The 13562-nt window shown below is 47.4% G+C and overlaps 1 protein-coding gene across 3 annotated transcripts; it reads left to right on the top strand.

Annotated features, from left to right (window-relative positions):
• Positions 1–1288: 1288 nt before the first annotated feature.
• On the top strand, positions 1289–11858 carry LOC143821435 (major prion protein-like). 3 transcript variants are annotated; one of them, XM_077305378.1, is made up of 2 exons: positions 1289–1611; positions 7557–11858. In XM_077305378.1, the coding sequence occupies exon 2, from the start codon at positions 7565–7567 to the stop codon at positions 8396–8398; it is 834 nt and encodes a 277-aa protein (XP_077161493.1). In that variant the 5' UTR covers positions 1289–1611; positions 7557–7564; the 3' UTR covers positions 8399–11858. The 3 variants fall into 3 exon arrangements, with proteins under 3 accessions (XP_077161493.1, XP_077161491.1, XP_077161494.1); XM_077305376.1 differs by lacking the exon at positions 1289–1611 and adding an exon at positions 1722–1889; XM_077305379.1 differs by lacking the exon at positions 1289–1611 and adding an exon at positions 4745–4878.
• Positions 11859–13562: the final 1704 nt, after the last annotated feature.

Raw genomic sequence — 13562 nt, 5'->3', positions numbered from 1 at the left:
AATTACTAAAATAAAATTAATAAAAAGAATGCAAAACGCAAGAATCTCCATCGACTGTCATCTTCACTTCCGTTTAAGGGTGGGAAAAGACACTGGGTTCCAAGCTGAGACGTAGGATATGTCAGAGCCATGAAACTTGCCAACATCAATAAAGCCTATATAAATTACGTCACAGAAGGCAGCCCCACCCTGTGAGGCTTTTGTTATTTTGCTACCAAAGCCATCTCATTGTGAAGCTGCACTGGCATGCCAGACTTGGAGGAGGTTCCCGCACTCCCACCAGCCATTTACAGAAAAGAAGTCAGATTTTCCAAACCTAACTTGGGTTCCCTGCAGCTCTCCTGCAATGTGTTGAATGGCTACTGAAAATCAAGCAGAGCTTGCCTGGGCTCAGAATACTGCCTCAGGGGGAGGAGGGGTTCTCACTCCCTTCCCAGTCATATTCCACACCATAACAGCTCTAGAATGCGGAATTATTTCCCCATCTTTTTCTCTCCCCTGTGGAATGTTCCATGCAGGTGATAGTGATGGGAAGTGCCGTAAAGTTGCAGGTGACTCATGCTGACTTTGCTAACATGCTCCCATATTAATTAAACGCCTTGACTATAATAGAGAACATGGTGTCTGATTCTGCCTCCAGTTTTATGACTGGAGTTTAAATACTCCAGGTACAGGGGCAGTCCCAGACCATAAGACCACATGGGATCTCCAGTGTTTCCTGTTGCTTCTTCCCCAAATCAGTCCTGGGTTCCCAACTTCTGCCTCTTCAGGGCATGAAATTCCTCAAACAATCCTGTAGTTGCCTCCCAAATTGATGCTTTGCTGAACCCCAAGCTTTGTGGACCCCACAAACATTGCAAGTTGGAGCCAGGGCTCATGGCAGCCATTTTGTGATTTATATACCACACACATCCCATGGCAGCCATTTTGTTTGGTGCCCATAACCTCAACCTTCCTAAAGTGCCCACAGGCTCAAGAGTCCAGGCTGCTGGGCCCTATTGACAGCATTTCATAAACGGAACCTTTCCTTTCCTTTCCTGCCTAGTAAAGCACATGCCACTTTGACCAAGCAAGACTTTGTTTTCTGGAAGAAAGACGGCGGGGGGGGGGGGTTGGATTTCATGACGCCCCTCTCCCACGCCTTCCCATAACTCCAGCCCTGCCCCCAAAGGCCATTTCTACACGGCGCTTCTGCCATCCACAAACGCGACGATCCAAGTGTGAATGGAGCCGCTGCGTGATCGGCCGACTCGGGGGCTGCAAGTCTAGGCGCAATCCCCGCCCCCCGCTTAGCGCGCAGCTGCTCCTACTCCCGAGTAAACGCCCTGTCTCGGCTCAGGCTGCGGCCGCCCGTGCCTTGCGGGGAGGCAGAGCGCGCACGGCCAACCAGACGGCGAGGCGCGCAGGACTGCAGCCGGCCGCGGCGCTCCAGCGGGGGAGACCGAGGGCGGGATGCGGCGCGGAGCTCCTCCTTCCTCTCGGCTCCCCGGCGCGGTCGCTCCTCCCCCTCGCCCGAGTAGGACGGAGCGCAGGACTCGGCTTGGAGCTGCGCCCGGGCGCGCCGTGGCGAGAGCGGCCGCATCCCCGGAGCTGGTGGCCGGAAAGACGCAGGTAGGGGGTCGCCAAGGGAGCCGGGCGCGTGTGGCGGGGCGAGGGGCGCGCGGGGCCGGCCGGGCAGGCTGCTGTCCTGCGTCGGTTGCATCGAGCGCTTGGAGCAACGGCGGAGGATTGGTGATGCCCCGCTAGGAGAGACATGCCCAGCGCGGTGGCCCGGGACGGGAAGCGCGGGGAGGCTGCCCCTCCGTTCCCAGGACGCCTCGCATTTGCGGAGGGCTAACTGCGGTCGGAGCCCTCCGCCCTCGATGCAGTCCTTATGGCCGCCCGGCAAGGCAGGTCTCCGGGGAGAGGGGAGGCCGAAGCAAAAGTGCCTTGGCTTGGAATAACTCTGGCGAGGATGGTGCTTTTAGCGGGTGGAAGAGGGACATTTGGAACTGGGGCTCTTCCGCAGCTCGTTCTCGTGGTTTCTGTGCCGAGCCAGTTCCCTCCGGCGGTAGCATTGCTAAGGGAAGTTCCCAGGCCTGCAAGGTCCGTGCTTCTATGGAAAAGCAGAAGCGTCGATCTGGGAAACACCATTTTGTAGGGCGAGATGCTGCAAAAATGGTTTAGGATCCCCAATCAAAGGCAATAGGACTAATAATGTGTGGATTGGTTGTTTAAAATATCTCTGCCCTGTCCGCTCCATTGAAAAGTCCCCAAAGCAGCTTGACATAACGAAAATACTAGAAACAGCCAAGTAGAAAATTAGTCACTACATTACATTTCTAATGGCAGTAATGGCACTGCTTATGGGGGAAAAGAAGCTTAGGGATGACCTCAGTGGTTAAAACCGAGATATAAACACCTCATTTTGTTGGCCCAGGTAATAATTTTCTCTTCTAGTTAATATAATTGCTCCTTTTTAACACTTAGGGCCGAGTACCGCCTTGCATATATCATGCAAGTGATCGCATCGGCAATTTTGTTTGGCTTTCTTAAGGCAAGCAGCCTTGCCTGCATTCAGACATTCCTGCCCTGATTTGGATTATTATGTAACAGCCTTGGATGCCATTGTTTTCATTGGGTGCCACACATTCCCCGTACAGCTCAACCCTCTGCAAAGAAAAGCAGGGTCAGGAGCGTGAATTCGGGATGGCTGTGTTGCACCTTAAAATCTCATGGAGAAGGAGCTGTCACGTAACCCTACAGGGTAGGGTGGTTGTAGTAAACCAGCCTGCATTAATGATGCCACGGTATTCTTTGTGGCATATCACGTGGGTACTCTGGATCATAACAGGGATTTGCATCGGTATAGGCCTATGAAACAGACGCACAGAAGCTTTCATTGCTCTGGGAATGAGCAGCCAGCCCCAAGCAGCAGCTGTACTGTTCAATAGAAAGATGCATCGTACCAAGGCAGAAGCTGAGTGTGCTATTTAACACATCCATAGCAACCTGGTGTAGGAGATGGAGTCCTCCCCCTCGGGCCTGCCAATCAGTGATGCTTCCCTGGAGAACCCCTCCTCCTCTGTTATTCCCTGTCATGTAAGAAGATCATTGTCTGACGAAGGGTGCTTGCACTCGAAAGCTCACGCCTTGAATAAATCTTTGTTGGTCTTAAAGGTGCTACTGGACTCTGATTTTATTATTCCCTCCTCCTCTGCTTTGCTAGAACTCTCTCGTTCTAATGCTCCCTGTCTGGTGATCACAAATCCACTGCGTTTGAAATGGGGTCAAAAGCATTAATCAGATCTATCCATTGGGTCTGTGTACAATAGAGCTAAAGTTCAGTGAACATCATCTGATAATGGGAGGGGGGGGCGCTTTCTCTGCTTGTCATCCTGGAGGGCTCCTGGTGATCACCGTCCTGAGCTTGCAGGACCTGACTCAGGGGTACAGTAGCTTTACATGACCCATCAGAAATGTTCAGCTTGACAGGTTGTTAGGAGGTATTTCTGTGCTTCTCTTGAGTCTCCAACGAATGGGTAATTGCTTTTTTAACTGACCAGACTGGTCACAGACTGTGATTGATTGGTTGGTACAATGCAAGATCAGCCTAGAGCATCCCTGACAAGTATTTGCCAGTCACAAAGGCTGCCAGTAAGAGGTAACTCATTGCCTCTCTGGGCAGCTGATTCCACTGCTAAACTACTCTTATGGTTTAAAAAAAAATTCCTCCCAATATCAAGCCAGTATGTTTCTGCCTGGAGTTGGGAGGGTGTGGACCAATATCTGTGTAGAGAGCTGTGATGGGGATTGCTGCTTGTATAGTGGCAGGCAATAAGCGTTTTCAGGACAGTGTTGTCCAGTGATACAAGGAGCAAGAGCCCTTTCCTCTTTCGGCAACAGGAAAGGAAGATTAGAAACCATTAAGTTTAGAAAAATTGAGGGAGGCAACAGACTTCTGATCTGATCCTTTTCTTGTCAAAACAAGAGATAGATCTGAATTCTTGTAATGGTGACAGCTTAGTGTCCCGAAGTAATGGCGTTTCTGTACTGCTTCAGAATGTTAAAATTAAAAAGCTGCTCTTTAGTTGAGGACATGACATTTTCCGCACAAAGGTCAAAATTGCGCGATGTCCTCTGCACTCAATTGTACACTAATATCTCGTGCCTCCTCGCCCCTCCACTGTCATGCTTTCTCGCTTTTTCCTGCCACTGTGTTGCACATTTTCCCCTCCTCACTAGCAGGTGGGAAAGGCAGAAGAGAGAGTGGCTTTTCCTTGCCACTCCTCGGCCTGCCAATTACTTGAGGCACCCAATCCCATCCCAGCATATCTATCTATCTATCTATCTATCTATCTATCTATCTATCTATCTATCTATCTATCTATCTATCTATCTATCTATCTATCTATCTATCTATATTTATCTCTCTCTCTCTCTCTCTCTCTCTCTCTCTCTCTCCATCTATCCTCTCTCTATCCATCTCTCTTTCTCTCTTCTCTCTCTCTCTCTCTCTCTCTCTCTCTCTCATCTACCTACCTACCTACCTACATATAATGCATCACAATGCATAAACATGACAACATCGAGGCATGTTTTGTGTAACTGCAATCTTAAAATTTATGCATTTTTAGTTTGTGGCTCACTGTCTCATCGATCATGCATCCACACCTATGACACACCCACATGATACCTACATAAGCCCAATAAGCAGCACACCTTTCAGCCATTTCTCTTTGTTGGCTTCTGGAGAGTGGCCATTTCAGGAGCATGTTCGCAAACTTCAGCTCATGACCCATACCGGTGTGGCTTCCGTCCAGGCTATGGCATGGAGACAACGCTGGTCACCTTAATGGATGACCTGTGCCAGCTGGATCAGGGCTGGTCAGCCATAAGGTGAGGAATGGCTGGAGGCGCAATAATTTTTAACGCTACGCCATTTCGCTGGCATAACGCTATTTTTTCAATGTGCAGAAATGCCCTCAGTCTCCTGGATCCTTGTCCAGTGCTCTAACCCAGCCTTTCTCAACCAGGGTTTCGTGAAACCCTGGGGTTTCTTGGAGGCCCTGGAAGGGTTTCCCAAATAGGTGGCAGCTAATTACTTTTGTATATTTAAGAAAATTATTAAACATTTATGGGGTCATATGACCATATATTGTCATGTTGACCTGCCTCCTCCCCCTCCCAAAATGGCCTATGATGGGCCTGGAGGGGGTGGGAATGGAAGGGGCCCCAGGTGGGCGTGTACTCAGCTATGCTTCTCAGCCATATTCTGCACGAGCACACCACTTCTGGGGTTTCTCCAGGCCTGAAGAATATTTCAGTGGTTTCTTAACAGTAAAAACATTGAGAATCCAATTAATGATGCCCCCAGACTGCAGCTTGTTTACTTTGTCCTGTAGAACTCAATGGAAACCAGTGAGGCCTGTGCTTTTTACAGGGCGCGTAACCTCATTCCTCTTGGTTCTTATTCATTCTGGTAAATTACTTTTGCACAGACATTTTACAACATCTGCAAAAAATTAGCACGTGGGATGGTAGCTTAGCCTCTGGCAGAGCTGCCAAGCTATTTATAGAATGTTCACAAACACTCCGCTTCATAAGGCAGAAAGGTGACAGAGAACGTTGGTAAGCACAGGATGAATATAAAGTAAATGAACTCGTGTGGGATGGAAAAACTCACATTGGAAGGGCCAGAGGGGAGGGGGTGCTCTTGACTGGAAGGTTTGAGATGCGGACAGGCCTAGGAACTTGGACACAGTGCTTGGAGTCAGGACAACTGAATTTCTCATACCAGTTTAAAATAAGCAGCTGATTCTTTGGCTACCAGTTACAAGATTTCCTCAGTGCCAAGAAGCCTCTGTCTATAATAGACATTGTTCTATAAAGCCAAGTGGTGGTTTAAAAATGCTGCACTTGTCCTTTCCTGGAGGCTGGTCTCAAAGTGGTATGCTGTGGGAGTAGTAGCCCAAGCCCCTGCTGGCTAACAGCGAAGCTAAGAGAAGACAAGCTTGCATAGAGAGAGGCTTGCTGTTCACAGGACTCACTGAGCTAGATTCTTCTGTGCTGTGCGTTTGTTTGTTTTTTAGTTTACTGGAAGAACATTGCAGAGGGATGCACTTTCGGGAAACAGCAGTGGCGGTCAACAAATATAATTAGAAAGAAAAGAGGAAGGAAGGAAGGAAGGAAGGAAGGAAGGAAGGAAGGAAGGAAGGAAGGAAGGAAGGAAGGAAGGAAGGAAGGAAGGAAGGAAGGAAGGAAGGAAGGAAGGAAGGAAGGCCACTTTCAGACTCCTGGTAGAGAAAAGCTGCATATAAGAACCAACTCTTCTTTTTCTTCTATTATTGCATATAGGTTGCAAGTATTTTGTAAATTCTTATTAATATAGAGGTAAATTTGTATAGAGTGATGTTCTTGGAACAATTTCTCTCTCTCTCTCTCTCTCTCTCTCTCTCTCTCTCTCTCTCCCCCCCCCCCCCCCAATCTACCTCGCAGGTTTGCTGTAATGCTATAATGGGTAAAGCTCCTTGTAGTAATATAAAAATGCAATAGAGATCAATAGAGATCACTAAAGATGTTGTTATAATTATATATGGATTATTCAGCCGTGACTGTATCTTTTGCAGCCAAACGGCAGGAAGGACATCTGATACTAATGTGTTCAATGCAAGTCCACCCATCCAAATTGAATGCACTCATCGACCATATAGGATCTGCACCATAAGCCAGCTTTCGTTGCATGTCCGGGATGGCCAAAACGGGGGGGGGGGGGTGTTATCAAGCACACCACTGGTGGGTTGAGTTTCTCTTCATAAGCCACAAGGGGAATCTTCACACTGGGTTTCAAGTTACAAAGTGGCTTCTGCACACAACAACCTCCTTAAGAAGCAGCTATGCAGCCAAAATCAGTATCCCTGATTCCTCTGAGCCAATGCAAGCGGGACAAAATGCTGCTAAGAAACTCTATCCCCCTGGGGCCAAGCTAGAGATGCTTGCAACTAGTAACCAGGCCATATGACTTGCTGAACTAACTGCTTCTTTTCCACACTAAAAAAAAAATTAAATTAAAATCCTGAAAAGGCAGAGAAGGGAACACACTCTAAAGGGGCCAATTTCTAATTTTTAGGTAATGAAAACATGCCGCCAAGCCAGAGAGGAAAGGATAGTTCACAATTTCTCTCCGGGTTTTGGTTTGCTTTTGTTTTTTTCTCAAAAATACCTTGTTCAAACTTTTTTTTTCCAGCTGAAAGGGGGGGGGAGGAATGTGGCTTTTCCATCCCCATGGGCGAGGGTTGAGCAGAGAAAAGGTAATTAAAAATATGAAAATTAACAAGATTGATGCTTCATTTAATGTTTTTGTTCATGTTTGATTTGTACATGCCATTGGATCATTGTTTCCAGATACAACACGTCTGGCGCATCTGATAGTTGCTTGATGTTTGGAAGAACCTTTTTTGGGGGAAAGCCCATTGTCATCTGCTCACAAGTGTCAGCTTTGCCCTTTATGTGCGTCATAAAAAATACGAGGCTATTCTTTTTTCGTCACCGGAATCCTACATTGTTTTCTTTTGCAGATTACGCCATGATGAGAAGGTTCCTGGTGACCTGCTGGGTAGCAGTTTTCCTCATTTTGCTACAAACGGACGTCTCCTTTTCTAAAAGAGGAAAGAACAAACCAGGTGGTGGCTCGAATACTGGGGGCCATCGTCAGCCTGGGGGTTATCCCCAGCAACCCGGCTATCCTGGAGGGGGTTATCCCCAGCAACCCGGCTATCCTGGAGGAGGTTATCCCAGAAACCCTGCCTATCCTGGAGGAGGTTATCCCCAGCAACCTGGCTATCCTGGAGGAGGTTATCCCAGAAACCCTGCCTATCCTGGAGGAGGTTATCCCCAGCAACCTGGCTATCCTGGTGGAGGTTATCCCAGAAACCCTGGCTATCCTGGAGGTGGTGGCTTGAGCCATTATAACAGCAAGCCGTGGAAACCTAAGTCACCCAAATACGGTGGGAAACAGATGGTAGGAGCAGCAGTGGGAGGCGCTCTAGGAGGAGCAGCGATCGGCTACCTCTTAGGCAATGCCATGTCTAATATGAATTTCCGTTTCAACAACGATTACGAGGAACGGTGGTGGTACGAAAACCGAAATCGCTATTCCGATCAAGTTTACTACCCAAAATACGAGCCGTCCATGTCGAGGGATGTCTTTGTGAGAGATTGTGTCAACGTCACGGTGAGGGAGTTTATCGAACCCTCTGGGAACCAGACAGCCGATGAGATGGAAAAGAAGGTCGTGACCCGAGTGGTGCACGAAATGTGCACAGAGCAGTACCGGTTGGTGTCGGGTGTTGCTGTCCTCCTCGCTAACCCTTCTATGCTTTTGATCGTCACCTTCGTCATCTGTTACCTGATACACTGAGAAGGCCTCCCCATTATTCTTGGTCTCACCCAGGAGGAGTAAGATCGATAGAACAGCAACCTTTTCCCGTGGAGAACATATTCTTGCTTGTGCACCTCTTTGATGGGAGCACCTGCAAGAGCTGTTGCATCTGCTAAGTGTTAATGAACATTCCTACTGCCAAGCACAAATCCTCCTCCTAGAACTGTCTTTGATTCTGTAACGAGTGGAACAAAATAGCTGAACAGTAAAGGGACCAAGGGGTTAATTTGTAAGCGATGGGGAATGGGTTACAATTCAGCTTCCTTCAGAGCTAATTCGTCTTAATTACAAAATAAGCATAACAAGCCTTTCTTTCTAATCTCTCCCGGTTACATGAACCTCTCACTGAAACTTTAATCACTTTTTGAGCATCTCTTGAAATCCAAAATACACTTTCACTTCACTGGGGCAAAATGTTCGTTTCTAGAGGAGGAAAACGTTTCCCAATTCATCCGTAGCATCCCTGGGTGTGACTTCTGATATCACATAGTGCAGGGGTGGGGGGTGAGCGGTGTTGGCAGAAGGCATAGATGTCCTCCACCTCAAAACTCCAAGGTGGAATTTTCACAATTGATCCTGTGGTGAAATATACAAACTAAAAGAAGTGTCAGGCATTAGGTTGCCTGGGGAAACCGCCTCAGGGCCCAACATGGAATATTGAAGAATTGACATGAGAAGCCATTTTGATGCTCCCATTTTGGTTCAAATCCCAGACACAGCCCTGTTAGATTAACAGCAAGGAAGGAAATGTGGTTGGAGTTTCAGGGAGCAGAATGTCCATTCACAAAGATGTGTCTTACACTCCTGATTTCATGCTTAGCAGGCATGGCTGCCATGCAGGACACGGGTTCTTGGCAAGTTCGGTACATGCGCAAGGGGACTCACGATGACTTCGGCTCATACATCTTAAGTGTCAGTAAATTCTTGGTGTGACTGCACCTTCCCTGAGTCATTGTGGCATGAGCTTTTCATAGGCCATGGACAAGAGAGCCAAAGTCCCCTTCAGATGCGGCACAGCTGTTCCCTTCACATACAGATTGTCTCCAAAGGTTTCACGGCACTTCCTTTGTCAGACAAAGCTGGTTGTGTGTCAAGGAACTAACTTGTGTGTCACTTATGCCAGGAGTGGCAAAAGCTCTCTTTTGCTTGCTTTTCGTGAATATGAACTTATATGAATGTTCTTTCAGTTTAAGAGGAATTATTACCGTACTCAGGAAAAGACGTCGATTAAAACTGTTGACTTGTAGTAACTAGGATTTCATAGGAGGCCCCGCAGAAAAGCTGTCTAGTCTGTGTAGTAATGGCGGGTGAAATAGGTACATTCCCTGACTTTGATTCTACATTTCCGTTATGAAAAGTTCTGTCCCATTCCCTGCAATACATACGTGTTGCTCACTGCCTGATTATTTCATTAATAGGTATGTACATACAGTGGAATTCACAGTAACATTTAACATGCATGAAGCTGTGCTATACAGAATCAAATTATTAAAACATAGGAAGTCCTCCTGGATCAGACCATTGGTCCATCCAGGCTGGTGTCCTGTCTCACACAGTGACCAGCCAGTTAATCTAGATGGCCAACAACTGTGCCTAGAGGAAGAAGAAGAGTTGATTCTTATATGCAGATTTTCTCTACCCGAAAGAGTCTCAAAGTGGCTTATAATCGCCTTCCCTTTCCTCTCCCCACAACGGACACCCTGTGAGGTAGGTGAGGCTGAGCGAGCCCTGATACTACTGTTCCGTCAGGACAGCCTTATCAGTGCTGTGGTGAGGCCAAAGTCACCCTGCTGGCTGCATGGGGAGGAGTGAGAAATCAAGCCCAGATCACCAGAGGAGAAGTCCGCACTACTAACCACTACACCGAGCTGGCTCTCTTGAGGATGAGGCCTTCCCCCAAATGGATATGGGGACCATTGGTCCATCAGAATCAATATTGTCCATTCAGACTGAGAGTGGCTTAAGTCTGTCTTTCATATCACCTGTGGCCTGGGCCTTTTAACTAGAGGCACTGGGACTTGAACCTAGGACCACCTGCATGCCAAGTGGATGTCTATCCCGGAGCCACAGCCAAATGAGCTTCTATTAAGTCACTATAAATAATTGATGATCAGGCTTGAAACAAAGGACCCAACTGGATTTACTGGAATGCATTGTATTGACCTCACTCAGATTTGGATCCGATTTTAATAGCTAACCACATATACCAGAATCATTTCAAGGCTGGCCTATAAGAGTAAGCTTAATGTGTAAATCGATAGTGCTCAAATGGGCTATGCCAAGAGTTTTCTCAAGTTCAGAAGTCCAGAACAGGCTCTGAATCCGTTTGAGAAATGGAAGTGCAGAAATGGAAATCCAAAACTCCCTTGTGTCTAAACTGAGCCTAGCCATGCCCCCCTGAAAGCACTTAAAATTGCAAACCATTCATCTCTTTCTTCTGGCATGATCTCTTTCCCTTTGGTTGCAGGGCAAGCCATTTTCACAAAGGTGCTTAATAGCATTGAGGATAACAGTTTCCTATGTACCACATCTCAGACACGTTTGCTCAGAATTGATTCCCACTGAGTTCCGTGGATTCACTCCTAAGTAAGCGTGCATGGCTAACGTTTGACATTTGTTGGGAGTAAGTGATGGTGAAAAAATGAGAGGATTGTTCCTGGTTTGGCTCCTCCCCTTGCTGTTCCTGCCACATCCCCCTCTGTGTCCCCCCCCCCCCCGAATTGTGCAAGGGCCTTTTGCACTGGCCTAAATTGCTGGGTGAGTGTGCAAGAGTCCCATGGGGCCCCAGTGCAACGGTACATATTGTCGTCCTGCTCTGGAGAGTCCTTGAACTTGATCCTTTTGTTTATTTGGGCATGTACAGTAGAACATAGGAGCACATTAAACGATGAGATGTACACAGTTCAGTAACCTAGCTGCACTTAACCTTAAGGCAGACAGTCAAATGGATTGTACTCATTTTGGATTGTGCTAATGCTGTCCATTCTACCGCTTATGGCCTCTTGTTTTATTAGTGGGTCTCTTCTTGCTAATGTATATTTCAGTTGACCCACTGAGAACACATTTTATATGACAGTAGAGGTGTTTGGGGCTTTTAGTTAAAAGATAGCCCCCATGTGTAGTGTGTACAGTTCTGCTTCTGAATATAGCTAATATATGCTGTATTTTTTGACAAAACTGCTGGCTGACAAATTGCCCATAGCCAGGTTTTCATATCGCTGCCAGTGGAAAAGGTTCCCAGTCCAGAGCAATAGGGGGAGGCAGATGCAAAAAATAAATCAAGAAAACCAAGCAGTTTGTCAAGTCCCGTGTCACAAGAGCGTTTTGTAACTTTGCAATTTTGCATGTATTTGACTTTTGATCTTTGGAAGGCTTTTAAAAGAAATAAGAGTTTGTTACTGGATATAGAGAAAGAAATAAAGCACAGCAGAGGCCCTGACTTTTTTCTCTGTGAGCTTCTTATTGACAATTGTTTGCATGTGTTTACGCCGAGACAGCCTTTGTTTTCTCTGGGGGTCATTTTTTCTTTTCGCCGGTAAACCAGTGGCTGAAAGGAAAAAGAGCCTGCAGCTGCCCCTGTGTTCAGATGCAAGCTGTGCAGCAACCATGTGGATGCTGAATGAGTCTTGGTGTCGTCAGTGCCTGGAGGAGAGAGAACCTGGAAGCCATGTGCATGCTAGCCTGAGATGGGCAGTGCTTTTGAAGTAACCCAAGAGAGGGTTATCTTGGCCGTGGGGCTAACATAGGGGTTACCAGGCCTCCCATCTGGCAGGAGGCTTCCTGCCACCACGCCAGGAGAATAATTTTTAAAGGGTCAAGAGTCCTGTACGCTGCTACATTTCTTCCAGGGTAGATCTGGAAGTGACATGCGGTAGTTCTAGGAACTGTCAGAAACACTACGGTCACCAGAGTCTTCCTAGAGCTACCAAATTTCCCTTGGAAGCGATGTGGTAGCATACAAGGTATTGTGAACCCATCCCACGCCACATGACCTTGTCCCTGAGTCTTCCCCTAGTTACCAGGCATGACCAGACCAACCCTAGCCAACATTATGGAACATGGTTGCTTAGGTGGCTGCTTCTTTAGGAGAACTGGCTAAAGGACTCCTGCACTGCATCGCAGGGAGGGCTTTTTAGTTTTGCATGCAGGGAGCTTACCCCACGTTGGTCAGGGCATCAGTACAGGATATGTTATTTTCCCCAAAAAATACATCCTTGGGTACAGGTGTTTTCTGGGAGCCGTGCACAAAATAGTATTGCCAACCTCCAGGAGGGACCAGGAGCTCTCCAGAAATTGCAGCTGATTTCCAGGTTACAGAGATCAGTTCTGGAGAAAACAGCTGCTTGGGACTGGATAGTAGCATAGCTGGTCAAAGCCCCTCCCTTCCCCTACCCTTCCCAGGATCCACCCCCAAAAGAATTTCCAGCTCCAGAATCAACAACTCTAATTAGAAGGAGCCTAAGTGTCCTCCCCCATCACTGATTTCCTTATCTGAAAGGTCCTCGAGAAATCAATTTTTGCCTCTACTATAGAAACTGACTTCCTGGTCGGCTACACATTCATTGCCCCCACTGAGGCAAACAGGTGAGAATGCTGTGGACATTTCAGGCCTGGAAAATGGTACCACGGGAAGATCCAATGTCGGGCGCACACATCTGGGAAACATGGAACCCTCTCCCTCCAAAGATGCTGATGATGTCACCTGGAGGGAATACCCTGGCAAAACATCCTTGTGTAGTCAGACCAAGGGTGGCCAAACTGGCTCTCCAGAGGTCCATATAGTACAATTTTCCAGCTGGCAGGGGCTCATGGAAATTTTAGTCCATTTAGAAGGTCTGTGGCTTGTAGTCAAATTTGATTTCCACACTTGTCACTCTGTCCAATATCCAGACGGTGGTGCTGGTGCATCACCGACCTCTCATTACTGTGGCGAGCCTTCTCTCCTATACTAAAAATATCTCCGCCTAATTATTAGTTTGGTCACTCTGCACTCTTGTAAGCAGCTACGCACCGTCTAAGCGCCCCGTGAGATCAGTTTGGCACAGCCGTGTGACATACTTCCGAGAATGACGATACCGCAAGAGAAATTGACCTGGATGTTCAAGGCAGCTTGCACCATCAAGTGCGTTTTTTGCACTAGAAG

This window comes from Paroedura picta, chromosome 12, assembly GCF_049243985.1.
Source record: "Paroedura picta isolate Pp20150507F chromosome 12, Ppicta_v3.0, whole genome shotgun sequence".
Classification (NCBI taxonomy): domain Eukaryota; kingdom Metazoa; phylum Chordata; class Lepidosauria; order Squamata; family Gekkonidae; genus Paroedura; species Paroedura picta.
Note: the sequence above shows the minus strand (reverse complement) of the source record. Positions and strands in the feature narration are given on the sequence as shown.